General features: G+C 46.5%; 1 protein-coding gene and 1 pseudogene across 1 annotated transcript in view; both read left to right on the plus strand.

The window, feature by feature from the left end:
* The window catches only part of Lmtk2 (lemur tyrosine kinase 2), an 81,906-nt gene that overhangs the window by 43,323 nt on the left and 11,330 nt on the right, over positions 1–27,253 (plus strand). Inside the window, exons 6-10 of the mRNA XM_070033535.1 lie at positions 2,717–2,804; positions 14,548–14,681; positions 23,497–23,581; positions 25,367–25,488; positions 27,103–27,252. Coding sequence (XP_069889636.1) covers positions 2,717–2,804; positions 14,548–14,681; positions 23,497–23,581; positions 25,367–25,488; positions 27,103–27,252 — 579 coding nt within the window. The remainder of the gene's footprint in view (positions 1–2,716; positions 2,805–14,547; positions 14,682–23,496; positions 23,582–25,366; positions 25,489–27,102; position 27,253) is intronic.
* LOC138834964 (small nucleolar RNA SNORA42/SNORA80 family) lies at positions 12,247–12,370 on the plus strand (annotated as a pseudogene).

Genomic DNA, 27,253 nt, shown 5'->3' on the forward strand with positions numbered 1-27,253 from the left:
AGATACAGATTTCAAAGAAATGAGGGCTGAAAACAAAAATTTTGTTCATAAAATTGAGCAAGTCCCAATAGGACCCAAACTTTTGAAAACTGAAGACAAAACAAAAACTTTTGAAAGCAAAAAGAGGAAGGCCACCTTCCCTACAGGGAAAAACAGCTCCAGGTACTGGTAGATTCCTTATGGGAAACCTTGGGGGCAGGAGGAAATGGAGCAACAGTTTTCAAATGATAAAAACTGTTAAAAATCTGGTTGTGGGGCTTAAACTTGGGTCCTGGGTGTTGTCCTTGAGCTATTTGGGTCAAGGCTAGTGCTTTGCCACTTTGAGCCAAAGTACTAGTTCCAGTTTTTGAGTGGTTAATTGGAGATAATTGGGGACTTTTCTGCCCTGGCTGGCTTTGAACTACCGTCCTCAGATCTCAGCCTCCTGACTAGCTAGTGCCCCCAAAAAACTGTAAAATTATATATTCAGAAAAAAATATCCCTCAGAGCCGGGTACTGGTGGCTCAGACAAAGGAAAGAAGCTAGGAAAGTATATTACCAGCCAGTTTAGCTACTCCTGAACCAGCTTTGATGACAAACTCCTGTAATCCCAGCACTGAGAAACATAGCCCTAGCCATACTGGGCTATGTGTCTCACAAAGAGAGCAAGGAGAGAGGGCGGGGGGGGGGGGGGGGTGGAGGGAGAGATAAAGGAAAAGAAGGACAAATTTTCTCAATGCAAAAGAAATGATGAAGGAAGAAATCTGAGAGCACTAATAACAGAACAAAAAATACAACTCCAACTTGCTGAGGAAGTTCTACAGAAACATGATAAGCACCCTCACTGGTGCCTTTTACCTCAGTGCCCATGACAGAACTTGGATGCTGAGGAGAAAATGAAGGCATGCAGATCAGAAAGGGAGAAAAGTATCCTTTACAATACATGAAGTTTTATGCTGAAAGTCCTAAAGAGTCAACAAAAAGTCTCATAGAAGAAACAAGTGAGTTTAGCAAGGTTGCAAGGTACAAGATGAACATACAAGTCAGTTTGAGTTGGGAGTATAGTTCTGTGGTCAGGTGCTTGCCTATCATACATACATGAAATCCTGGATTTAACCCCAAGCACCATAATTTTTTTTTTTTGTTGTTGGTCGTGGGGCTTGAACTCTGGGCTTGGGCGCTGTCCTTGTACTCTTCAGCTCAAGGCAAGCGCTCTACTGCTTGAACCACAGCGCCACTTCCGACTATAATTTTTTAAATTACTGTTAATCCTGTAAATTAACAATGAGTATGCATAAACCCAAATTGAAAACAATAAAATTTATACTTGCTCAACAGTGAAAAAAATAAACATTTAGGTACATGTCCAGGACATGTATGCTGAAAACTACAAAAAGCTGCTGAAGAAAATCAAAGATCTTAAGATATTCATGAATTGGGAGATTTGTCTATGATTGACAGGCTGCTTCATTTCATATAAAAATCAAAGTATGATTTTAAACCTTGGTGTGGTAGTGTTTATGCTAAAAATCAGAACAATACAGGAAGGTTAGCATGTTCTCAGTGTAAAGACTGTGCAAATTATTTTTTTAACAAAAGAAAGGGAAAAAATAGTTATTACAAAACTGAAGAACTACAATAACTAAAACAATTTTGAGAAACTGAGTTATTTATACTATCTAGATTGATACACTTACTTGATTTGTGTGTTTGTCTTATAAATTTCTCTTTTCCTTTTTTTTTTGCCAGTCCTGGGGTTGAACCTAGGGCCTGGTCACTGTCCCTGAGCTGCTTTTGTTCAAGGCTAACATTCTACCACTTGAGCCACAGCATCACTTCTGGCTTTTTCTGTTTATGTGGTACTGAGGAATCGAACCTATGGCTTCATGCATGCTAGAGGCAAGCACTCCACCATTAAGCCATATTCCCAGTCCTGCCTCTCCTCATTTATTTATTTATTTATTGTTGGTCATGAGTCTTAAACTCTGGGCCTGGGCACTGTCCCTCAGCTCTTCAGCTCAAAGCTAGTGCTCTACCACTTGAGCAACAGTGACACTTCCGGTTTTCTGGTGGTTTATTGGAGGTAAGAGTCTCATGGACTTTTCTGCCTAGGCTGGCTTTGAACCATGGTCCTCATATCTCAGCCTCCTTAGTAGCTAGGATTACAGGTGTGAGCCACTGGTGCCCAGCTCTCTTCTTTTAAATGCTGCCTCAAAGTACATTATTAAACTTAAATTTAAAGATTCTTAACATTTTTATGAAACTTTTTTTGGTAGAACTTGTGAAAATACTCAGCTAAAATGCCTTTGGATTATTTAATCATAGCTAAGTTTTTTATCTGTTAAGTATAATTAGAGGGGGTGGGGTGGATACACAGGAGCTTCAGGGCTTCATGTTGCTAGGCAGTCACTCAGCCACTTGAGCCATGCCTCCAGCCATTTGGGCTCTAATTATTTTTGAGATAAGGTCTTGGCTTTTTTGCTGGGGCTCGTCTGGACCTATTTATGCTTCTTACTGTATCTGGGATGACATGCTTTTCTTATGAACTTTTTGCCCAGGTTGGTCTTAAACCTAAATCCTCCTAATCTCTGCCTCTTAAGTAGCTAGGAATGAGTCAGTTCACTCATCTATCGTGCTATATTTAAATCATTGCAAATGCTAAAATTTGAATTATTATTTGAACAATTTTCATAGTGTGCTTCTTGATGAACATTGCTGTAATTTCTCTTTTTGCTAGTATTCTTCAGCATCCAAATGTTCTTCAGTGTGCTGGACAATGTGTAGAAGCAATCCCCTATCTTCTGGTGTTTGAATTCTGCGACCTGGTAAGATTTTAGTAGGCACTCAACTAGAAGCCCTTAAGGTTTCGGTTCAGGTGTTTTGGATAGATAGAGCTGGTGTATTTTGGACTGCTTGCTGGTGGACCCTCATCTAAAGAGCTTTGTGTTTACACAGCCCCTTTGGTAATTGTATTAGCTGACAACTCTGTGGTGATTCATTGTCCTGTGTATTTCCACATTTAATACTGATGGGCTTTTACTCAAGAGGCTGAGATCTGAGGATTGCAGTTCAAAGCCAGCCCTGGCAGGAAAGTCCATAGCCTCTTATCTCCTGTTAACCACCAGAAAAACAGAAATGACTCTGTAGCTCAAGTGGTAGAGCACTCCCCTGGAGCTGAAGAGCTCAGGGACAGCTCCTTGCCAAGAGTTCAAGCCCCACAACCAAATAACCAAAACAAAACAAAAAAAACAAACCTCCAGGGCTGGGAAGGTGGCTCAGTGGTAGAGTGTTTGCCTTGCATGCATGAGGCCCAGCGTTTGATTCCTCAGCACCACATAAGCAGAAAAAGCTGGCAGTGGCACTGTGGCCTAAGTGATAGAGCGCTAGCCTTGAGCTAAAGAGCCGTGGGACAATGCCCAGGCCCAGAGTTCAGGCTTCACAACCGACAAAACAAAAACAAAATTTCCCTTCAACACTTTTAGAGCTTGGATTTAAATTTACATAATATCCAGGTACTTAGAGTAAGTCTTCAAACTTATATGTGATAGACTTGCAAACTTTGTGGTGGGGGAAGATTATGTGAACCAACTCCCAGAATTAAGTGATGTGGAAATGTACTTTCTGTGGCTCCTCTTAAGTTTTTCTGGGAGCTGTTTGCTCCAAAAGTCTGAGCATCAGCTCTCATTCCTGCCTCCTCACCCCCGCCCCCACCCCAGCTTCCTTTGGCGGTATGGGGATGACTGGCTGTGAACGATGATTCAAATCTCAGCCTCCTGAATAGCTAGAATTACAGGTATGAAACACCAGTGCCTGACCCTATAGCTACTTCTAACTTCAGTGTACCGACGAGTGGAGACAGTGGTCAATAGTAACATTTTTTTTCTTTTTTGATAAATTTTTAAAATTGTTATTATTAAGGTGATACACAGAGATATTATAGTTTCCTAAGTCAGGTAAAGAGTACATTTCTTTTTTGACAGTGTCACCCCTTTCCTCTCTCCCAATTTTCCCCTCAGTAGTAACATTTTTTAAACAATCATCATTCCTCAAAAAAGCAAAATAGAATTGTTATATGATTAAGCAGTTCACTTGTGGAGCTGTTCCCAAAGAAGGGAGAGCAGGCCATCATTAGATTCTTGCACCCCTGTGTTCATGGAGGCCAGTATGTGCACACTACCCAGCTGTTCCCCATGGATGGGCAAACAGGATATAGCATGCACCCTAATGGAAAGAAAGCTTAGGGTTTGTACATGTGAGCAGAACCTCCTGAGAGTTTGGCAGCTGCAGCTTGGTGGAAGCTTTCATACATCATGTAGATTGAAGCCAGCCTGTCACAGGACAGATACTGTCTAATTCTGTTTATGTGAGTTACCTTGAGCTGGCAGATCCAAAGACAAAGTAAAGGGTAGTGGCCAGGATGGAGGAAGAGAGAAGATGTCTGCATCCTGAGTGTGGTTTCAGTGTGACAGGATAGGGAAGTATCTTGGGTGGTGATGGCTGCCCCACAGTGGGAATGGGCTCAACCCACTGACCCATTTTGCAGTGGCAAAGGTGGTAAATGGAATCTTACGTTCCTTCCTCAAAGACACACACATTGATAATTACTTCCTTCTAGTTTTAATGTGTTGTGCAGGTGCCACATGTCTTCAGAAAAGGCTGGTCTGCCCTTTGGAATTCTGTCAGTGCTTAGCACAGCCAGTTTCATGCCAGAGTCAAAGCTGTTACACCCTGAGGTCCTTCCAACTTGCCTGGTAGTCACCATGGACAGCCTTGTGTTCATTTCTGGGCTCCAGACAGCCTCAAGGGGCAGAAACAGTCTTCAGCAACTGGGCTCCAGACAGCCTCAAGGGGCAGAAACAGTCTTCAGCACTGAGAGGTAGGCTCAAGGTACAGCCTAAGTTTGGGCAGACACAATATGCCAGAGTGGTTAGGGGGGTATCAGCCTTAGGAAGCTAACGGCCACCCACCTATACCAACGGCACAGGTGTGCTCAGGGCACGGAGCCCTGTATGACCTGTATAACCCACCTGTACGACCAGAGTCTTCCCAGAAACAAGCTGGCCTGAGAAGAGGAATGTAATCCAAGGCAGAAACTGCCCTCTAGCCCAGGCCAAGGGACAGAGAAGGCACTCATACCAACCCTGATCGTAAGCTGCTGCAGCTACAAAGACCTGGCTTTCTGTGTTTTCTTGGGTCATAAGCACCTGGGTGAACCTTGGCCTTCTCGGGCGTCACTGCCCTGCAATTCTGCCCAGTGATAACATCTGCAAGGACAAAGGAAGAGAATAGTTTACGCTTAGGTAACATAGGAAGTAGAGTTGCTGGCCTGGTTTTGGAAAGCTTGGAGGTTTTGGAGGTTTGAGTGAGTTTGGAGCTGGTGGTGGTGAAGATTATGGCAGGGTTGCGTTAGAGGGTGTAGAGAGAGAATGTTGCATGTAGCTTGCTGCACAGCTGCTGCAGGTACTCTCACCAGTGTCAAGGCAGGGAGTCTTGGTTCAGGATCTCTTTCAGCAAAAATGTACTGAGCACACAAGAGCTGGCATGGCACTCAAGAAATTCCAAGGTGATAAGGCCCCCAGCCCTGCCCTCACAGCCCGTGTCAGCCTGCTGCCTTCACCGTGCTTCCTCCGTCCCTACAAGCCCCACATAGAAATCTCCTCTGCGTAAACATGAGAACTACTAAGTGAAGATTGAAGTGGCAAGTCACAGTGCTGCTGCAAGTCTGACTGCTCAGCTTCAGAGGGAGCTGCTGCTTTTCTCTTCAGCACTTTGGCCTACAACCAAGTGTGCTCTGTGTCTTGGAGAGCAAGAGGACATACTTTCTGCAGGCGGGAAAGGGTGGAAGAAACAATGAGCCATATTGGAGGTGCAGCAGCACCTGCTCATGTTGGTAGAAGGCAGGGAGACAGATCACTAGGAATCAGGATTCAATCTGAGGTGAAGAGTAGAGCCAGGTATGGTGGCTTACATCTAATCCCAGCTACTTAGGAGTCAAGATTGAGAGGATTGTGGTTCACAACCAGCCTGAGCAGAAACTTCTGAGATCCTATCTCAACCAATAGCGGCGTAGTGCACACCTGTCATTTCAGATGTAGGAAGTATAGATAGGATCAAGGTCTAGGTTAGCCTGGACAAAAATATAGCCTCTTATTCTAAAAATAATAAACAGAAAGGGATAGAGGCATGGCTTAAGAATCCATGGCTCAGCTGGGAAGGTGGCTCAGTGGTAGAGTGCTTGCCTTGCATGCATGAGGCCCTGGGTTCGATTCCCCAGCACCACATAAGCAAAAAGAAAAAAAGGCGGAAGTGGTGTCGTGGCTCAAGTGGTAGAGCGCTAGCCTTGAAATGAAGAGCTGAGGGACAGCACCCAGGCCCAGAGTTCAGGTCCCATGACCGGACCCCCCCCCAAAAAAAAAAAAAGGAAAAAAATAAAAGAATCCATGGCTCATGTGCCTAGCAAGCATGAGGCTTCAAGTTCAAACCCCAGAGAGAAGAGAGGAACTTCCTGCTCGTCAGTGCCATGGATTACATGGCTGGGCTCCAGGGTGGCAGTGTTTCTGCAGGATGTCTTCTGGCTAGTGCGTCAGTTCCTTTTACTGCATACTGCTTCTGGGTCTGGATTTCTGGAAGCATCAGCAGTGGCGAGGTGAGAGAGGGCAAAACCTGCTTGGGATGCAAGGTGCTGTCCCTTGCTCAGAAATTCACTTCCCCAGTCTTAGGAAGAGCAAGTGACCTGACTGGGCAGAGTCTAGGTGCCCCGTCTGCTCCTTGTCCTGGATGGAAACTCAGCTGCAGCCTGCACAGACAAGAGGCAAGGAGGGTACTGGGTGCCAACTCCAGCCAGGCATTGGACCTTTGTTCCTTCTTGCTTTTTTCAGCCGTGTGCTGGGTGTCCAGAAGATAAGAAGGCTGAGAGTCTAGCTCAGGCCCACTTTTTGTTCCATGGCTTGCTTGAGGGCATGGAATTACTGCTCCCATAGTGGGTCTTTTAACTAGTGGCTGGATTCCGTGTTACACCCAGTGGTTGGTGTTTCTTAGAATTGCCCTTTTGCACAGAAAATGCCCAATTAGTGGATATCTCATTTATAATTGCACGACCAAGGACACTAGGTGCCAGGCTTACAGAGAACGACACGTCCCTGACCTAAGGAGGTCACATAGAAAAGCAGTACATGGAGTCCCAGGTGTGAGGAGGCCAAGGTCAGGGGGATATGTATGCTGAGAGACAACAGCAGCATTGTCAGGCTTAGGGTGCAGGGTGATTGGGCAGGGAGGACATGGTCCCAGCATATGGTGGTGGCGTCCTGCTGCCTGTCAGGGGCCATGTCCCTCCCATACCTCGCTGCTGCCTGGAACAGCATGGCATTGGCTCCACAACAGGTGACCCTGACTGCTGTGGCCATTACTTCCTGCCTGCTCTAGTGCTGTGCCCTCCGCCCTAATATTTGCTTCTTGTGCCACCCCATGTTTCCCCTCCTGTACTGCAGTGCCAGTCCCTCACTGCCAACAGTGGCAGAGGCTTCGTGGGAGCTGCCCTTTGCCCAGAGAGCAAGCGGGTGGTGGGCATTGGGAACTAGGAGAGGGCTGCACTGGTGCACTTAGCACCAACAGAAAAGTAAAAGGCCTCTACAATCTGTTACTGTGGATTACTGTTGAATTGATGTTATTTTATTTTATTTATTTATTTTGGGTGGGGGGTCCGGTTGTGGGGCTTAAACTCTGGGCCTAGGCGCTGTCCCTCAGCTCTTCAGCTCAAGGCTAGCGCTCTACCACTTGAGCCACAGCGCCACTTCCAGCTTTTTTTTCTTTTTGCTTATGTGGTGCTGGGGAATCGAATCCAGGGCCTCATGCATGCAAGGCAAGTGCTCTACCACTGAGCCACCTTCCCAGCCCAAATTGATATTATTTTAGATATAGTGAGTCTAATAAAGCATGCTAGTAAGGATCCACTTCTTTTCTTTTTTTTTCTGGTCCTGGGGCTTGAACACTGGACCAGAGCACTGTCACTGAGCTCCTTCTACTCAAAGCTAGTGTACTACCACTTGAGCCATAGCTCCACTTCCAGGTTTTTCTATGATTAATTGGAGATAAGAGTCTCATGGACTTTTCTGCCTGGGCTGGCTTTGAACCTCAATCCTCACATCTCAGCCTCTTGAGTTGCTAGAATTATAGGTGTGCGCCATTGGTGCCCTGCAGGATCCACTTCTTTATGAGTGGGTATTACTGCTAGAAGAGTCAAAACCCATATCTAGCTGGGTTGTTGGTGTGGAAAGTGCTGGTCTGTCACAGTTCCCTGCAGGCTTGCCTTCTGAAAACTGGCAACAGTGCCATGAGCGAGGTCCCCAGTGATCCAGACCCCTGTGCCTGAGGTTAGGTTGCAGCCTTTGTCCTGCAGAGCCAAAACTGCCCAATAACCCCAGTGAGATTATACTGCTTAAACAACCTAACTTCTTTCCCACGGGAGCTGGGTTTGGCTAGGTTTAATAAAACCTAGCAATAAAACAGATTTAAAGCCCAATAAAAATTTGAAATTACAGATCTACTTCGAAGCGCATTATTATTAATAGATGTTAATTGAAATGTTGGGTTGGCACCACTTTGGGAGAGTGGGTGACCCTGCTTTAATTTGGGACTTTTACCCAGCAAGCAGGTGTTCATTGAATGAGCTGTGTGTCTAGCACTGTTGTGAGGAACAGGCCAGATCCCCAGCTTGTCCAGCCTGTCTAGTGGCAGTGACAGACTAATGACAAAATGGTAGGAAGCAATGACTTGATTCATGTTAAACCACTGCTGGGCTCAGGAAGCAGCAGGAGACCCCTAAGGCTTATCACAGAGCACCTGCAAGTGGATGCACTGCAGACTGCAGGATCACAGTGGCCTTCTAGGTTGGGGAAGGGTCTGCAGAGGATCTCCAGGGGACATCTGTGGCCCGATAGGCTGGAAGTTGGGGATGGCATTTACTGAAATGCAGCAGACTGGGTTTTATACTCTTCATATTAGGTTTAAACTGCCTCTCAGCCCTCAGAAAGCCATGGGGCAAAGCCAGCAAAGGGCACTAGACAAAGGGGCAGTGAGCTGCAGGAAACACAGGTGACTGGGCCCTCAAAGCTAGGAGGAGAAGTTTGTGTTAGAAAAAGGAAGGAGCTGGGCATGGTAATCCCAGCTACATGGGAGGTGATGATAGGAGGATCCTATTCTAAAGCTGGCCCCGGGAGGCCCTAGAACTTTGGTTAGCAGAGCAGTGTGAATTGTAGTAGTGGGTTGAAGTATATATGGAGACTCTTGAAAGTGGAGAGGGCAGGAGATGGAGCCAGCAGAAGAGACCAGGCTTGTGAGCAGTCTGTCCAGGAAGTGAAGAAAAAAATGGTAGGCCAGCACGAAGGGATCTGGTAGAGCCAGAAGACACGTTTGCATTGTGCCATAGTTGCTTGGAAGATTGTTTAAGCATTGTAATGGAGAGAGATGGCGGACTTGAGGAGACTGAGTTTTGGGAGGTCACAACAGTGAATAAGCTAGGGATGTGGCTTAGTGGTAGAGTGCTTGCCTAGCATGCATGAAGTCCTGGGTTCATTCCTTAGTACTACATAAACAGAAAAGGCCAGAATTGGCACTGTAGCTCAAGTGATAGAGTGCTAGTCTTGAGCAAAAGATCAAGGACAGTGCCCAGGCTCTGAGTTCAAGCCCCAGGACTGACAAAAAAAAAAAAAGAGTGAATGAGCTGGGAGAAGGTGATGTATTGGAGTAGAGGGCAGAGGGCAGAGGGTGGCTGAACCTAGGCAGGGATTGGGAGTAGTGCAATAGTCTTTGAGTTACAAAGGTATTTTGTTGTTGTGTTTTACTTCGGATTCAGTTGAGCTCCTTACACTCAGTGTCCTGCAAGAACACTATAGGGGGCTGGGAAGGTGGCTCAGTGGTAGAGTGCTTGCCTCATGTGCATGAAGCCCTGGGTTTCATTCCTCAGTACCACATAAATAGAAAAAGCCAGATGTGGCCCTGTGGCTTGAGTGGTAGAGCGCTAGCCTTGAGCTGAAGAGCTGAGGAACAGTGCTTAGACTTAGAGTTCAAGCCCCATGAGCGATCCCTGCCCCCCACCCCCCAAAAAAAACTCTAGATGAAGCTCAGTCTTTATGTTGGAATGAAGTCACTTGGGGGAAACCTTTTGCCCTGCTACTGGGTCAGGGCTTCTTCTGGGACCCTGTGCTGCCATCTAGTGTTGCAGAAGGAAAATGTTCCTTGGGGTGCTGGAGAAGTTGCTGAGAAATTTTATAAACTTGGATGAAGTAAACTATTCAAATTCAGAAAACATTGCCAGATTTAATCTGTGTGTACTCCCTAAGCACTGTTAACAGAACTAATCCAGTGTCTGACTAGAAAGTGCAAATCAGTATTTGGTACTTGTTACTACAAAGATGTTTACTGTAATTAAAGGTTTTCTTGGCAGGTGCCAGTGGTGTCACCTGTAGTCCTAGCTACTCAGGAGGCTGAGGTCTGAGGATCACAGTTTGAAGCCAGCCTGGGAAGGAAACTGTGAGACTCTTATCTCCAATAAACTACTCAAAAAAAAAAAGCTGAAATTGGCGCTGTTGCCCAAGTGGTAGAGCACCAGACTTGAGCAAAAGTTCAGGGACAGCATCCAGGCCCAGAGTTCAAGCCCCAGGACCAGAAAAAAAAAATTTGAAGATTTTCTTTTAAAATGTAGTACCTGGTCGGGTGCTAGTGGCTCATGCCTATAATCCTAGCTACTCAGGATGCTGAGATCTGAGTTCAAAGCCAGCCCAGGCAGGAAAGTCCATGAGACTCTTATCTCCAATTAACAACAGAATAATTGGAAGTGGTGCTGTTGCTCAAGTGGTAGAGTGCTTGCCTTGAGTTGAAGAAAATCAGGGGCAATGCCCAGGCCCAGGGTTAAAGCCCCACAACTGACAAAAATAATAATAATAAAATGTACTTAAGCACTTCGAGGAACTGTCTAGAACATATACTGGGGTACCACCCAAGAGGGCAGTGATTGGGCCCCACCTTCTGTAATCTTGCAGATCACTCACTCAGGGCTCTGGCAGGAACAGGTCACCCTGTGGTGGTAGAGCAGTAGGGTGGGAGCTGTTGGGTTTAATCATTGGCCAGATCTATTACAGCATCACCACAGTGTCACACTGGAGAGAATAATTGTTTCTGTAGGTGAGTTGCTGAAGCATAGCCAGCTGAAAGAATTCAAGTGTCCCCATCATCTGTAATGGCAGTACACCGATGCTGTCCTTGGGTTTGGTTTCTGTGTGGGCCCATTCTGTGAAAGCCCATTTGCCTGCAGATCTGAAGTACTTTGAATTCATCTGGGTTAACTTAATTATCTCAGAACTCCCACAGCTGATTGAAGCCTAGTCTATTTGAAGGGTGTTTATTTTTTAAAGTGGGGAAAGGTGGGGCGCTGGGAAGGTGGCTCAGTGGTAGAGCGCTTGCCTTGCATACCTGAGGCCCTGGGTTCCATTCCTCAGCACCACATAAGCAAAAAGAAAAAAGCCGGAAGTGGCGCTGTGGCTCAAGTGGTAAAATGCTAGCCTTGAGCTGAAGAGCTGAGGGACAGCGCCCAGGTCCAGAGTTCAGGCCCCACGACTGGACCCCCCCAAAAAAAAATTAAAAAAAATAAAGTGGGGAAGAGGTACCAATGTATCTCCTTCTCCTTGATGGTGAAATGAGACAATGAGATGCTTACAAAGGAACCGAAGGGCACTAAAGCTGTGAGCTGGGGGCTGGGTGGTACTGGGTGTTGCTGAAGAAGAGCACTGCTCCTCTGCAGACCCAGAGAGCCCTGAACATGATGAGAGCTTCTCAGGTGGTGATGGTGGCAGAACAAGAAGCCAGAGTGTTATTGGCACAGCAAGTGCACAGGTGACTGAACCGGAGGCCAGGGCAAACACGCACCAACCCCTAGCATGGGGCTGGAAGTGCGGTTACAATGCACTCCGTATTAAGTGTGGGCGTGTGGTTAAAGTTCCAGCGTGGGAGGAGTCCACTGGTCAGCGCTCTCTGGTCAGTCATAAGAAATGTGCCCTTGAGGGCTGGGAAGGTGGCTCAGTGGTAGAGCGCTTGCCTTGCATGCCTGAGGCCCTGGGTTCGATTCCTCAGCACCACATAAGCAAAATGAAAAAAGCCGGAAGTGGCGCTGTGGCTCAAGTGGTAGAGCGCTAGCCTTGAGCTGAAGAGCTGAGGGACAGCGCCCAGGCCCAGAGTTCAGGCCCCACGAAGAAAGAAATGTGCCCTTGAATGTGTGGATTGGATTTATGGCAGGCCTATCCCCCTGGGCTTCTCAGTGTCATGCCAAAGCAAACTGTGGCCCCGAACCATTGCCTGGCCTCTCCCTGTGGACTATTGGCACTGAAGGGGATACAGAGGAAACAAAAAAACAACAAAACAAAACAAAACAAAAAAACCAATATGCCCTTGAGTTTTGGTCAAGGAAAGCATCCATCCTCTGAGTCTTTCCTCAATTCAAATTGAAAGAAAAAGCAAGGGTATTGCTTTGTTTTCTACATTTCATTACCTGATCAGTAAAGGTTTTCATATGGAATAAAGTCACATTAGCCAGCACTTACTCATGTCAGAAAGAGAATATGAACAGTATTATTTCCTCAAAAGTGTACTCCTCCAGACAGGTGATACAGGTCACCAGGCCAGATCTGGTCCCACTTGAGCAGCCCTGGCTGTTCCCCTCTTTCTCATAGTGGTCTCTGGGCTCATAGGCCCTGGGTAAAAAAGCTCAGAGTTACCTGAGCTTACCAGCCTTGAGGAGCTTCCTTCCTCTTCTTTCTTTCCTTCACTCTCTGCTGCTCTTCCATGCAATGTCATGGCCACTGGCATGTGTGATGAAGCTGTCTGGCCACATGTCTCTTGGGGGTTTTGAGACTTCTGTTCTGCATTTAGTTTAATTCTCTGCTATTGTAAGATCCTTCCTTCCTTCCTTCCTTCCTTCCTTCCTTCCTTCCTTCCTTCCTTCCTTCCTTCCTTCCTCTCTCTCTCTCTCTCTCTCTCTCTCTCGCTTGCTTTCGTCAGGGGGATTGATCTCTGGGCCTGGACGCTGACCCTCAGCTCTTCAGCTCAAGGCAAGCACTCTACCACTTGAGCCACAGCTCCACTTCCAGTCTTCTAGTGGTTAATTGAAGATAAGAATCTCATGGACTTTCTTGCCTGGGCTGGCTTTGAACCGAGATCCTCAGATCTCAGCCTCCTGAGTAGCTAGAATTACAGGCGTGAGCCACTAGCGCCCAACTTATATTTTCTTTACTGGTTTATTTTACATGATCTTGCTTAGAATGGCCCTAAAAGCATCATAATGTATGCTCTGTATGTGTGTGTGTGTGTCTGTGTCTGTGTGTGTCTGTGTCTGTCTGTCTTGTCTGTGTGTCCATATGTCTGTGTGAATGTAAATACTGGGGTTTGAACTCAGAGTCTGAGTGCTGTCCCTGAGCTTTTTCACTCAGAATTGGTGCTCTGCACTTGAGCCACAGCTCCACTTCTGGCTTTTCAATGGTTAATTGAAAACAAGAGTATCACAGACTTTCCTGCCCAGGTTGGCTTTGAACCACAATCCTCAGATCTCAGCTTTCTGAGTAGCTAAGATTATAGGTGTGAGCCACTGATACACATCTTTAATGTATGCCTTGAAATACTGGATTGTTATTACTTTAGTTTTTTTTATTGTTTAGATAAAGGTAATGTACATGGAAGTGGCGCTGTGGCTCAAGTGGTACAGTGCTTGCCTTGAGCTGAAAAGCTCAGGGACAGTGCCCAGGCCCAGAGTTCAAGCCCCACAACTTACCAAAAAAAAAGGTAATGTACAGAGGAGTTACAGTTTTATAAGTCAGGTAATGAATACATTTCTTTGGGGATAGTGTTACTCCCTTCCTTTGCTCTCCTAGTTTTTCCCTGCAGTCTCTACCCACAAGATATGTGGTTCATTTTCCATGTAGTATCTGGTGCATACCACTGCTGCATTTGTTCACACTTGGTTCCTCCATTGCTGTGCCCACCCTTACCCTCCCAAAGACAGATAAATGAATTTTTAAAAGGTGTATTATTAATTTTCCTAATATGAAGACTTGCTCCATCTGAATTTTTTATTTGTTTTATTTTTTTGTGGTGCTTGCATCGACCCAGGGGCTGGTATGTTAGGCAAGTACTCTTTCACTGAGCTTTATCCCCAACCCTGAGATTGTTTACTGAGTGCCAGCCTATGTAGTTTCTGGAGTCATTTTAGTCTTTTTTTTGGGGGGGGGGGTCTGGTTGTGGGGCCTGAACTCTGGGCCTGGGCACTGTCCCTCAGCTCTTCAGCTCAAGGCTAGCGCTCTACCACTTGAGCCACAGTGCCACTTCTGGCTTTTTTCTTTTTGCTTATGTGGTGCTGAGGAATCGAACCCAGGGCCTCATGCATGCAAGGCAAGTGCTCTACCACTGAGCCACCTTCCCAGCCCCTCTGGAGTCATTTTAGTGTTTAAGTTTGTGCCAACTAAGGCCCCTGTCTGCCAGTGGGTTTGCTTGCAGATGGCTGGCACTTATGTGGACTGGTCTTTGCAGGGTGATCTGAAGGCTTACCTGCGTAATGAGCATGAGCACATGCGTGGCGACTCGCAGACTATGCTGCTGCAGAGGATGGCGTGTGAGATCACCGCAGGGCTGGCTGCCATGCATAAGCTGCACTTCCTGCACAGGTGGGTCTGGCTGAACATGAGTGTGCATCACGTGTCATGATGGGGGCCCAAAGAGGCTGGGCAGTTTGGGAAGGGACACCAAGGACCATTTGCAGCAGAAAGTGTTCACTTAAGCAAGTAGCAAGGGCCTTGTTGGGCTCCATTTAAAGCAATATATCACAACATATCACAACAAAATATCACAACATAGCCTAAGGTCTGGAAAATGTTTCTAAAATTTCAAAGTATGTAAGAAGTGTACATGTCACAGAGTAGGGAGCCAACTCTCCTAGTCTCTCTGACATGTCACTTGTGTATCCTTTTGTGTCAGCCTTAGTCTTAAATGCTCAGGCTCATAATGTGTCCCAGTGTGCACCCCTGAGAGAAGAGGGGGACTGTAGGCCACCAGCATCTTTTCCTACAAGGTCATGGCATTGGTTTCTGACCAGCAGAAGGCTTGACTTCAGTGCCTTCTCAGAGATAGAGGGTCATGGATAGGAAGGATCTGAGGGAGGTGTGGAGGTTGAGTGCCCGTGGAGATGACCAGGGATGGGAGGTGAGCGCCTCAGGGACCTGTGTGCAGGTGGAGATGACCAGGGATGGGAGGTGAGCGCCTCAGGGAACCTGCACAACCCACAACTGTGGAATTCCTCAGGGCCAGCCTGCATGCTTTACAGTGATGATGGCAGTTTTCACAGTTAAAACACCCAGCACCTTTGCAGGGAAAGGAGATTTCTACCAGTCATTACTAGGCTTTGAGCTCTTATGTTTTAAGATAGGTGTAAAATTTTTTTTCTTGCACCTCTGGGGAAAACAAGCATCATCACTTCAGTTGACTTTTAGTAAGTTATGTAACAATGTAAAAACCTGAAAAGGAAGACCTGTGCCTTGACTTGAGGAGGTGTATGTGAAGTACAGTATGTTCACAAAGCAGATCTCAAATACATTTATAGTTTATCTCCATTTTTATGATGGAAACACCTCATGAAGCACTCAGAAGGCAGAGGCAGGAGTATGGACCATGTCTGAGAACAGAAAGGAATACAAACCTCTGGGAGGGTTGGTGTAACAGGCATGGACTCCTATCAGAGAGCCAGCGTTACTTCAGACAGAAGAGAGGGAGGACATTAGCCTTGGCATACACATCCATATCAGGCTTGGCTTAGAACAGCAAGTGAAGCATTGTTTTAAAGCCTAGGTCATGGGTTTGTGTATAGAAGTTCAGGCTTTTTGGTGGTTAATCAGAGATAAAAGCCTCACAAACTTTCCTGCCATGATCCTCAGATCTCAGCCTCCTGAGTAGCTAGGATTACAGGCTTGAGCAGTTATGGATTTCTTAAGACAAGGCAAAATCCTCTGCACAAAACTTCACAATCTAAAGATTTACTCATCTTATAATGGAGATGTTCTATATTTTAATCTTTGAGTTTTAAAAAATATAATATGGGTATCTAACATGTTTGTATTGTCTTTTATTAGATACAGATGATTATTGCCTACTACTGGTTTTAGGGACTTTGAAATGTGGAGAAGGTTCAGGGTGTGTTGCATGGGAGTCAGGAACAGAAGTTAGCCAGGTCAGTCAGATGTGTGCAGAGCCCAGTGCACTGCCTTCACACTACTACATTTTAAGTTTGGCTAAGACATCACAGTAAATAAATAGTACTTTCCCATGAGTTGCCTTAGGTTAAAGTTTTACCTAATTTAGAGTCTTGTAGACTTTAAAACAGAGATAATAAACTAAATCACATGGACTGGATTATATTCAAATATAAAAGCCCAAAGTAAAGAAACTCCTGGCAACTAGCAACAGCTGTTTGATTTCATTTTCAAAAGTAGCCATGTGGGCAACATTTTCAGTTCTTATGTGGGTCGCCTCCATATGGCACCTTTTTAAGTTGGCTCAAAATGGGACTTCCTGCCTTGGATGAAATAGCACAGCCCACCTGTCCAGCCTCAAGTTGTTGCCACCCTGGAAACCGCCCCAGTTAAAGTTTGTTTTCATAGAATGTTTAAAAAGAGCCTTATAGAAGTGGCTCTGTGGCTCAAGTGGTAGATCGCTAGCCTTGAGCAAAGAGAGGCTCAGGGACAGAGCCCAGACCCTGAGTTCAAGCCCCAGGAATGCCCCTCTCCACCCCAAAAAAAGAGCTTATCTCTGGGTCACAGGCAGGCTGCATTCTGAGATGGCTCGCACAACATTTGTGAAGGCCAGCTACACAGCAAGCCTCCATTACTGCCACATTACCACAAGTGGCCTAGAGATTTCCACAGCTAAGCCCAGATGTATGGGGTGATGGCACAGGGAGCCTGCTGGGCAGTGATGTGCCCAGGAGCCTGATGTGCTCAGGAGTGCCTGGTTTTAAGGTTTGGAGAACAATGAAGTCACTAACCTTCGGGTGTGGCCAGGTAGTGTAGAGGAGTGATGAGTTAGTCCTAAGGTCAGGTGGCATGTATATTACCTTGGAAATGGTGTTACTAAAAAGCCAGAGTTGTACCCCTGGCTGGGGGCTTCAGATACTAAGTTTCTTTAGCTTGTGTGTCCAATATTTTTTTGTTTTGTTTTGTTTTGGTCATGGGGCCTGAGCTCTGGGCCTGGGCACTGTCCCTGCACTCTTCAGCTCAAGGCTAGTGCTCTACCAGTTGAGCCACTGTGCCATTTCTGGCTTTCTGAGTGGTTTATTGGAGATAAGAGTCTCATGGACATTCCTGCCTGGGCTGGCTTTGAACCGCAATCCTCAGATCTCAGCCTCCTGAGAAGCTAGGATACAGGTGTGAGCCACTGGCACCCAGTTGTGTGTCCAGTCTTTAGTTTATTCTTCTGCTTTGGGGTTTTTTGTTGCTGTTGCTGTTGTTTTGTGCTAGTACTGGACCTTGAACTCAGAGCTTGGGTGCCATCCCTCAGCTTTTTGCTCAAAGCTAGCACTCTACCACTTGAGCCACAGATCCACTTCTGGCTTTTGTGGTCATTAATCAGAGATAAGAGTTTCATGGACTTTTCCTGCCTGAGCTGGCTTTGAACCCAATCCTTAGCTTTCAGCCTCCTGAGTAGCTTGGACCACAGGTGTGAGCCACCGGTGTCTGGTTTCTGCTTTGGTGTTTTGAGACTCCAACCCAGGAGGTAACCCAAGTTGGTCTCATACTCAATGATATTCCTGTTTCAGCTGCCTGAAATCTGGGATTTTAGATGTGTACCACCACACTGGGCTTGAGTTGTTTTTTGTTTTTTGTTTTTTTTTTTAACTCAGGGCTGGGGCGCTGTTCTTGATAGTTTTAGTATTCTACCACTTGAGCCAGAGCTCTACTCTGGCGTTTTTGGGTGGTTAGTTGGAGATAAAAGTCTCACAGGGCCAGGCGCTGGTGGCTCATGTCTGTAATCCTAGCTAATCAAGAGGCTGAGATCTGCGGATCAGGTTTCAAAGCCAGCCTGGGCAGGAAAGTTTGTTATACTCTTTTAACTCCAGTTTACCACTAGAAAACCAGAAGTGGCACTGTGGATCAACGTGGAAGAGTGCTACCCTTAAGCAAAAGAACTTGGATAGTGCCCAGGTCCTCAGTTCAAGCCCCATCACCGACTAAAATAAAATAAAATAGAGTCTCCACAGACTTTCCTTCCCTGGCTGGCTTTGAACCATGATCCTAGATCTCAGCTTCCTAAGTAGCTAGGATTACAGGTGGGTTCTACCAGTGCCATACTCAATGTTGTCTTTTTAAGGGCCAAAACTGTGTGCATGACTCTGCTTTAATTAATTCAACTAAATCAAAGCCAAAGATAATGCTTGGCAAATACTGGTATTAAATGAGAAAGAAACTAGATCTTCATGTGATGATAGGAACAGACTTTCCTCCACCAGGCCTGGGTCCAAGGTAGGGAAGCCCACAACACTTGGTGGTGGTGAACAAGAGAGTAGCAGCCTAGCCTACGCTTTGGTCTTCCCTAGCCGGAAGGCAGGCTAAAGCTGATTCCCCAGATGAAGGTGGAGCCTGTCAAGCCCCTGAGCTCTTATTCTCCTCCCTCACAGACTCAATGATTTCAAGGCAGGGAGGGGAAGGAGCCATGGCAACGCTGATCATGAGGCTGGACCTCATCCTCCTTGGAGTTCTAAATTTTCTTGGCTTTTTGTGGATTAGATTTGTTGTTAAATTGAAGACACTAAATTCATCATTTCAGTAAGTATTCATGGAACAGTCTACAGAGATCTGTGACAGATAAGAGTAGAGATGAGGTTGTATGTGTATTTAAAGTCAGCTGTTCCTGGGCTAGATCCCCAACAGGAGAGTTAACATGTCTTCTCCTTTGGCAGGATGATTTAGGTGTTCCCAGCACCTGCAGAACATTCTGTGAATGCTTTGTTGATTGTGCAGATTGGAATAGCCTGCGAGCCAGGAGGCCGGTGTGGCCTCTAACCTTAACAGAGCACTACACTGAGGCTTAGAATGGGGAGTAGTTTGTCTCAACCAGTAACTGAATGAATAGTTTGGCCCAGGCACAAATGGCATGTGCATGCGTGTAGGGCTGAAGCTATTTTGGTCTGGAAGCTCCAGGCAGGACTTGTGAAGAAGGAGGTGGCGGGGCTGGGGGTTTAGCTCAGTGGAAGAGTGCCTGCCTGGTGAGCGCAAGGCCCTGAGTTCGGTCCTCAGCTCTGGGGAAAAAAAAAAAAGGTGTTGCAATGGTCCTTGAAGAATCGAACATAAAATACATACTTCTGGAAGGAGGCAGTTTGGAAATTGCCAGAGAAGGATGCATAGGATGTTGGAGGGGAGAGGGAAGGAAAGGGAGGGAGCATTAAGAAGGAGGTACAGTGGGCCCAGTGATAAGACAGGTACACAGAAGACAAGAAAGAAGATGTCTGGAAGCTAGACTGTAGAAACACGTGAGATAAGGCCTTGGGATCTTGCTAATGGGCAAGGTAGCTGGAACTGCATGCCTATGCATGGGGCATGCCAGTGCATTTTATGTTCCTGTGCATAGTCACTTTCGTGGTAGAGTTTTCAGTGTTTAGGAAAGAAAAGGGCAGTACAGACAACCAAAGAGGGATGCCTAAGTGATGGCTGTGGATGGAGTTTTTCTGTTCCCTGCATGGAACATAATTAGTTGATGTCCAGATCAGGTGTTCTCCTCTTGTGATATATCTCATGTAGAAATGAGGAAAGGCCTTTGGGGAATGGAACTAGTTCAAGTGGGGCTTAAGCCAGGTATGGCATTTTACACCTATAATCCTGAGGCTCAGGAGCCTAAGGCAAAAGAATCACAAGTGTTTGAGGCCAGCCTGGGCTACATAGTGAGACCCTTGTCTGAAACAAAACTATTCAGTATTATTTGAAGGAATTGCAAATAGGACAAAAGTGAGAATGTTGATGGGGGAACTGGAATAGCTTCAAAACATCTACACCTGGAATGTTCACAAGGGGAAGCTTCAGATTGCTAGACAGGGCTGCTGCGTAGCTCACCTTGCAAGCCAGTCTGGTTATGGTGTAGTCTTGAGGAGCCTGAGGTGCTTGGCCCAGAAACCCCAGTTCTGCCAGTGGTGTTGTCACGTGCCCAGCCACCAATGACCCACACTGAGGAGTGGGCCATCTTGTCCTGAAACGCATGGGACTCACGTTGCCCTTCGTATAGATAACACCTAAGCAGCCTTCTGGCTGGCCCATCAGGGTAAGAACATCAGAGCCTCAGATGGGTTGTTGTCTGCTCCTGAAAACAGTGTTCTCCATGTGTTCCGTCCAGTTTTTTTGTTTTGTTTTGTTTTGGGGGGGGGGGCTAGTCGTGGGGCCTGAACTTGGCCTGGGCGCTGTCCCTCAGCTCTTCAGCTCAAGGCTAGCGCTCTACCACTTGAGCCACAGCGCCACTTCCGGCTTTTTTTCTTTTTGCTTATGTGATGCTGAGGAATCGAACCCAGGGCCTCAGGCATGCAAGGCAAGCACTCTACCACTGAGCCACCTTCCCAGCCCCTCCGTCCAGTTTTGCATGTGTAAGCCAAAGCCAGTTGGGCACAAGCTAACCTGGGCACCCAACTCTCATCCACCCAGCCCAGAGGAAAACCCGCACAGGACGCTTTGTCCTATTTTGTCACCACCTTCAAATCCCAGCCAGCAGCAGCCAGCCCACTCCAGCCAGAGGCACTTTCCTCAGGGTCTAGTCAGAATTTCACAGTGGAAGAATTCTGAGTATCCAGAGCCTTGCCAGTACCTGATATGTACCCTGTGCACTCAGTAAACAAGAGGTTTACTCAGCTGGTAAGGACTGCCCAGTAAGACTTGGGAAGCCTGCTTGTACCCCACCAGAATGGTCTGGGCACAGTCTTCCTGGACCTCTGGGCCCTGCATGTGGGATGTTCACAGAGGCTGCACAGAGCCCTGAGTTAGCCTGCCACTGCCATAGGCAGGGGTGGGGGCACAGCATGTCCTGCTCAGTGTGGCCTGTGTGGCCTCCATGCCCAACTCTTGGTGTGTGTCTTCTACAGAATGGAGACCCTTCTTAGAAAAGATCTTCCCTGCTGGGCCATTAGCTTCCTCTTAACAGAGGTGTGGTTATTTGAACTGGCCAGGTACCTAGAGCCATTTGCAGAATCCCTCCAGAGAGGGACGGGGGAGCTCCAGGTTGGATTTGCCTGGGTAAGCCAGTGCTCTGCTGCCTCCTGTGGCCTGTGGCCTGTGTCCCGGAACCCACACAAATGCTGCCAGTGACCAGCCAGCACCTTCCGAGAGCTCTGCAGGTGGGAGCTCGGGTAGCCTTGTCCCTAGATCTGCTTTTCAACCAGAGGAAAATGTGCTGGCTGTGTTTGTGTTTTTGCCCAGGGAAGCCTTGACATGGACTCACCTGTGCAGTGACACATGATTCTGACTGCAGAAAATAGTGTTACCAGTTTTCAGCCCAATTATGTCTGTGCCTTGAATCCGTGTAACACTTTGAACATGTCCAACACATTGCATTTTTATTTTTACAATCTTTGTTTCTGTGCATCCCTGTCATTTGGTGAAGAAACTTAGACTCCACATGCCCATGATTCGCCCAGTATTGCTCAACTCTGTGGTGGTGTGGCAGGTATCAGCTTCCCCACCTCCTGACATCTGGTGCCCGAGAAGGGCATGAAGTGCTGGGTAGAGGTGGGGAGCAATTGGCAAGCATCTCTTCCCACCAGGACACTTGTTCCTGTTCTGAGTTTTAAGAATAGAGAAGTACTCCTTCTTGCCAAGATTCTGCATCAGCTAGCATGATAACCAAAGGCCTCTGGGCATACATTGCTCATCTTCCATTCAGCCCTCACATCTTCACACCACCCTGTCTTGACACATAGCCTGAACTTTCATAAGAGAGGACAGAAGAGGACCACCTAAATGGCTGAATGTGTGTAGTTCAAGTAGTAAAACGAATCTCAGTACTACTGGAAAAATAAAAAGTAAGTGGGCCTGGTGCCAGTGGCTTACGCCTGTAATCCTAGCTATTCAGGAGGCTGAGATCCCAGGATCTTTCCTGCCAGCTTGGGCAGGAAAGTCTATGAGATTCTTACCTCCGGTAAACTATCAAAAAAGGTGGAAATGGAGCTGTGGCTCAAGTGGTAGAGTGCTAACCTTGAGCAGTAAAGCTCAGGGACCGAGCCCAGGCCCTGAGTTCAAGCCCCAGAATTAGCACAAAAAAAGTAAATGGCTCTGAGCTCTGAAGGGGACACACTGGGATGAGGGCATCCAGCCTTTAGTCTTGGTCTCAAAAGGGAGATGTTGGAACTATTAGGTCAGATCTGTATGTGTACACCATAAGGACCACACCTTTTGGTGAAAGCTACGTGGCTACCACTCAGTCCTGTGGACAAGAAACCTGACTTCTGTGTTTTGTCTGCCCACTGGTGTGTTTCCCTCCCTCCCTTTCTCCTTCCCTTCCTCCCTCCTTCCTCCTTCCTTCCTTCCTTCCTTCCTTCCTTCCCTCTCTTCTCCCCTTCCATTCCCTGCCCTTTCCTTAATTCCAAAAAGTAGGTACTTATTCCCCATTTTCCTATTTTTTTAAATTTTCTTTGTGGTACTGGAGGATCAAACCTAGGGCCCTCAAATGCCAGGAAAGTATTCTGTGTGCTACTGCGCTATTGTCCCAGCCCATTTTCTTCTTAAGACTGGAAGATTCCATAGTGGTAATGATAATGTCCAAGTGTGTCCCAAAGTCCTCCCCAGACACTGCCACAGGACTAAAAGCTTTGGGATGGTGTCCTGAAAATCACCACTCAAAAATACGGGTTGGGGGCTGGGAAGATGGCTCAGTGGTAGAGCGCTTCCCTTGCATGCATGAGGCCCTGGGTTCAATTCCTCAGTACTACATAAGCAGAAAAACCAGGAAGTGGCACTGTGGCTCAAGTGGTTGAGCGTTAGCCTTGAGCTGAAGAACTGAGGGATAGCATCCAGGCCCAGAGTATGGGCCCCACGACTGCCAAAAAAAAAAAAACAAAAACAAAAACAAAAACTCCCTTAACCTTTACGTACAACGAACAGTCTGTTAACTTACTTGTAAAAAAAAAAAATTCAAACAATGTAACTGCTTTAGAATGTTTTCTTGATCATTGAAACACTAGACCTCAGTCCCTATATCTTCATTTTGTAGAGCAGAATGTGGGGCAGGGGTGGTTGGTGTAGTTAGCCTGGCAGTCACAGTTTGTTCACTGGGTGTTCAGTGCTCAGCCATCTCTGTGAAGTAGTTGGGAATAGAGTAGTAACTCCCTTTCTATGACAGGGAATTTTACACAGTTAGTCACAGATTGTGATTCCTAGGGGAAGTCTCTGTCTGTGGCTAGGCCTGCCTTGTGCCAGTTCTAGATCCTCATTCCTGTGGTCACCTTGTCCTTTATCTTTGCAGTGACTTAGCCCTGCGGAATTGTTTTCTGACCTCCGACTTAAACGTGAAAGTAGGGGATTATGGAATAGGATTCAGCAGGTACAAGGTAAGCCACGGGTTAACTGCTGTCTCCCTAATCCATTTTAGTTTCAGTTGTGAAGTTGCATCTCAGAAATGTCACTCCATTTTTGGAAGAAAGGGTAAAAGCCTTGGATATGGAGATCCTGCTCCTAGGAGCAGAGTCTGTTCCAGTCACCTTCGTGATGCTGTGTATGGTTTGTCTGGGTCAGTGCTGGTGTACCACCTTTTGTGACAGTTTTCCAGTTTCTTTGTCTATAAAAATTGTACTTGGTATTGATGGCACATAATATATTTTAGAATGAGCCAGGCACCAGTGGTTCACACCTGTAATTCTAGCTACTAAGCAGGCTAAGATCTGAGGATCACAGTTAAAAGCCAGTCCAGGAAAGGAAAGGCTGTGAGACTTTTACCTCAAGTTAACTACCAGAAGACTGGAAGTGGATTGTGGTTCAATGTGGTAGAGCACTAGCCTTGAGCAAAGGAGCTCAGGGATAGCGTCAAGACCTTGTTTCAGGCCCTAAGAACAACATAAATAACAAATAAGTAAATAAAATCTAGAATGAACACAGGAGCTCTAACAATTATCTGAATAATAAAATATATGTCATATAAACAGTTATCTACTACATTGCAGTAAAAATTTAAGCTCAGTCAGTAAACTTAAAATCTAGGTTTTCTAGCATCTTTTACATATTCCCCTGGAGAAAGCAGATAAAAGTCAGGTGCTTGGGGCTGGGAAGGTGGCTCAGTGGTAGAGCACTTGCCTTGCATGCATGAGGCCCTGGGTTCGATTCCTCAGTACCACATAAGTGGGAGAAAAAAAAAGCCACAAGTGACGCTATGGCTCAAGTGGTAGAGCGTTAGCCTTGAGCTGAAGAGCTGAGGGACAGCGCCCAGGCCCAGAGTTCAGGCCCCACGACCGGACCTCTCCTCCCCCCGAAAAAAAGAAAGAAAAAGTCAGGTGCTAGTAACTCATGCCTATAATCTCAGCCACTCAGAAGGCTGAGGATCATGGTTCAAAGTAACCCAGACAGGAAAGTCCATGAGACTCTTTTCTCCAACTAGTGGGAACCCTTCCCAAAGATTCCCACTTCTCTCCACCAAAAAGGCAGACGTGGAACTGTGACTCAAGTGGCAGAGTGAGTGCTAGCCTTGAGCAAAAATGGTCAGGAACAATGTGTCCTAGCCCTAAGTTCAAGCCCCAGTACTGGTGCACTTGCATATGTGCGTGCGCACACACAAAAAAGAAAGCAGGTCAACTGATCATCTGTGTTCCTTCAGCCCAGTTGGATGTTTTCAAGGCATGTTGTGTAACTGTAAGTGGGTTATTTGCCATTGCTGCCAGTGTCTTGTTGCTTCCTGTGCAGCAACCACTGAGAGGTAGCATATTGACACTGAGGTGGAGCCAGCATCAGCCCTTACCCCCATCCCATGTAGGTAGGTAAAGACAAGGTCCTGGGTCTTCAGCTAGCCCAGCCTTGCATCACTGGTGAATGGTGGAGTGAGGACCCATGACCCAGGGCGTGAGCTCTAAGCCTATGCTTTAGCCAGCACAGCCCCTGGTCAGTGCTGAAAGGGCAGTGTGCTTAGTCCTTACCCAGGAAGGGAAAGCATTCACTCTGGGGCTCAGCACCCATCTCGCAGAGCCCACGTGGCTGCCAAGCCACACCTCATGCTCCCATTCCCAAAGATTCCCACTTTCTTCTGATTGATATTGTGGCCAGGTATGTGTTTTCTGAATGTCTTGGAATTGTATTATGCTCACCACTTGTATAATTCCATGAAAACTCAGTGCTTTCCAACCACACAGGAGGATTACATTGAGACGGATGATAAAAAAATTGTCCCTCTTCGATGGACTGCTCCAGAATTAGTAACTAGCTTCCAAGACAGACTGCTCACTGCGGATCAGACTAAGTACAGTAATATCTGGTATGTATCGTTGGTAGCCAGGGCTGCCTTATCTTTGAGCAGGAGAGTGACTGCAAGAAGTAGGAAACAAAGGGTGCCGATGGGTGAGACACTTCTGGGACAGCAGAGCTATTACACAAGTGTGCTCGTGTCCTTCACTTCCCCACCTTTCTCCCTAAATGCAGAGCCAGGTCTGGTACATTCTGTGCCTGCCTGGGGCCTGGTGTGGAATAGATGTTCACTAAGCAAACATAGAGGTGATGAGAGAACCAGAAAAGGTTTGGGCTGTTATACAATGCTGTGGTTTATATGCGATCATTTTAGTGGATGCTAAAAGGGTGTGCCTTTATCTTTGACTCCATAATTTTAATCACAGTTTTCTTAACTGATAGCTGCATTTTTTTAATGATGCTTTTCTGTTTTTTCTGTTTTCCCTTTCTTTTACCTTTTTTGGGTTGGTTTTTTAAAAACTTTTTTTTCCAGCCGGGCGCTGGTGGCTCACGCCTGTAATCCTAGCTACTCAGGAGGCTGAGATCTGAGGATCGCGGTTCAAAGCCAGCCCGGGCAGGAGAGACCGTGAGACTCCTATCTCCAATAAACCACCAGAAAACCGGAAGTGGCGCTGTAGCTCAAGTGGTAGAGCGCTCGCCTTGAGCTGAAGAGCTGAGGGACAGCGCCCAGGCCCAGAGTTCAAGCCCCATGACCGACCAAAAAAAAAAAGTTTTTTTCCCCCTCCTGTTGGGAAGATGCTTTTTTTGGTTACCCTAGAAATTATATCTTGCATGTCCTTCACTTAATCTAATGTTAACTAATTTCTTAACCATCTTTCCTGAGTAGTATAAGGAATTTACTGTACTTCAGTTATGTTTAACTACATCTGCCCAAAGTTGTGTTATTGTTGGGAAAAAGCTTTTACTTTTATCCCAGAAGTCATTTATGTATGTGAGTATGTATGTAGGTAGATAGGTAGTTCCAGTTCTAGAGCTTGAACTCAGGGCCTCTTGTTCTTGCTCGGCTTTTTTGCTCACAGCAGGCTGTGCAATAGATAGTAGCTGCTTCTGGAAGACAGGCATAGAAGGCAATGCAAAAGACTAAAGACAAGAAAAGAAAGGAGCTCCATTGGACCTGCGCCTGAGGCCATTCTCATGGAGACAGGACCAAGCATGAAAGCAGGCCTCACGGGCTCAGAGGGGGAATATCCCACCACAGTCACAAAAACCCAAGACCTCTTCTGGCACCAGACAGCTTCGACGCCCCCCAGTGTTGAGGAATAGGAGATGTAGACAGGAAACACATGGCTCTAACAGGGAACTTCAGAATTTTTGCTCATATGAAGGTTTCTCTAAGATACTTTCTGGTGTTTATAGATGTTGTGTATGGGTTTTCCTCTGATTCCAGAGTATTTCTATTGTCTCCATACATTTTACCTCATCCCTATAATCATGCTAGACTCATAGAGTTGTCATATAACAAATTGATACTGGATTTTGAACTCAAGAGAGCCTTCACCTCCAGGCTTGCATTCTGATTTTTATGGCAATGCCTCTGCTTTTGCTCCTCCAATGTTGAATGCTGATTTAAGAACTGTGTTAGCATGTTAACTGAAGGTGTTACGCTGTGTTCTGTTTCCCGCAGGTCACTGGGTGTGACACTTTGGGAGCTCTTTGACAATGCTTCCCAGCCCTACACAAATTTGTCTGACCTGGACGTTCTCAACCAAGTCATTAGAGAGAGGGAGACAAAACTCCCGAAGCCCCAGCTGGAACAGCCATTTTCTGATCAATGG

This window comes from Dipodomys merriami, unplaced genomic scaffold (assembly GCF_024711535.1).
Source record: "Dipodomys merriami isolate MVZ:Mamm:240054 unplaced genomic scaffold, mDipMer1.0.p SCAF_22, whole genome shotgun sequence".
NCBI lineage: Eukaryota > Metazoa > Chordata > Mammalia > Rodentia > Heteromyidae > Dipodomys > Dipodomys merriami.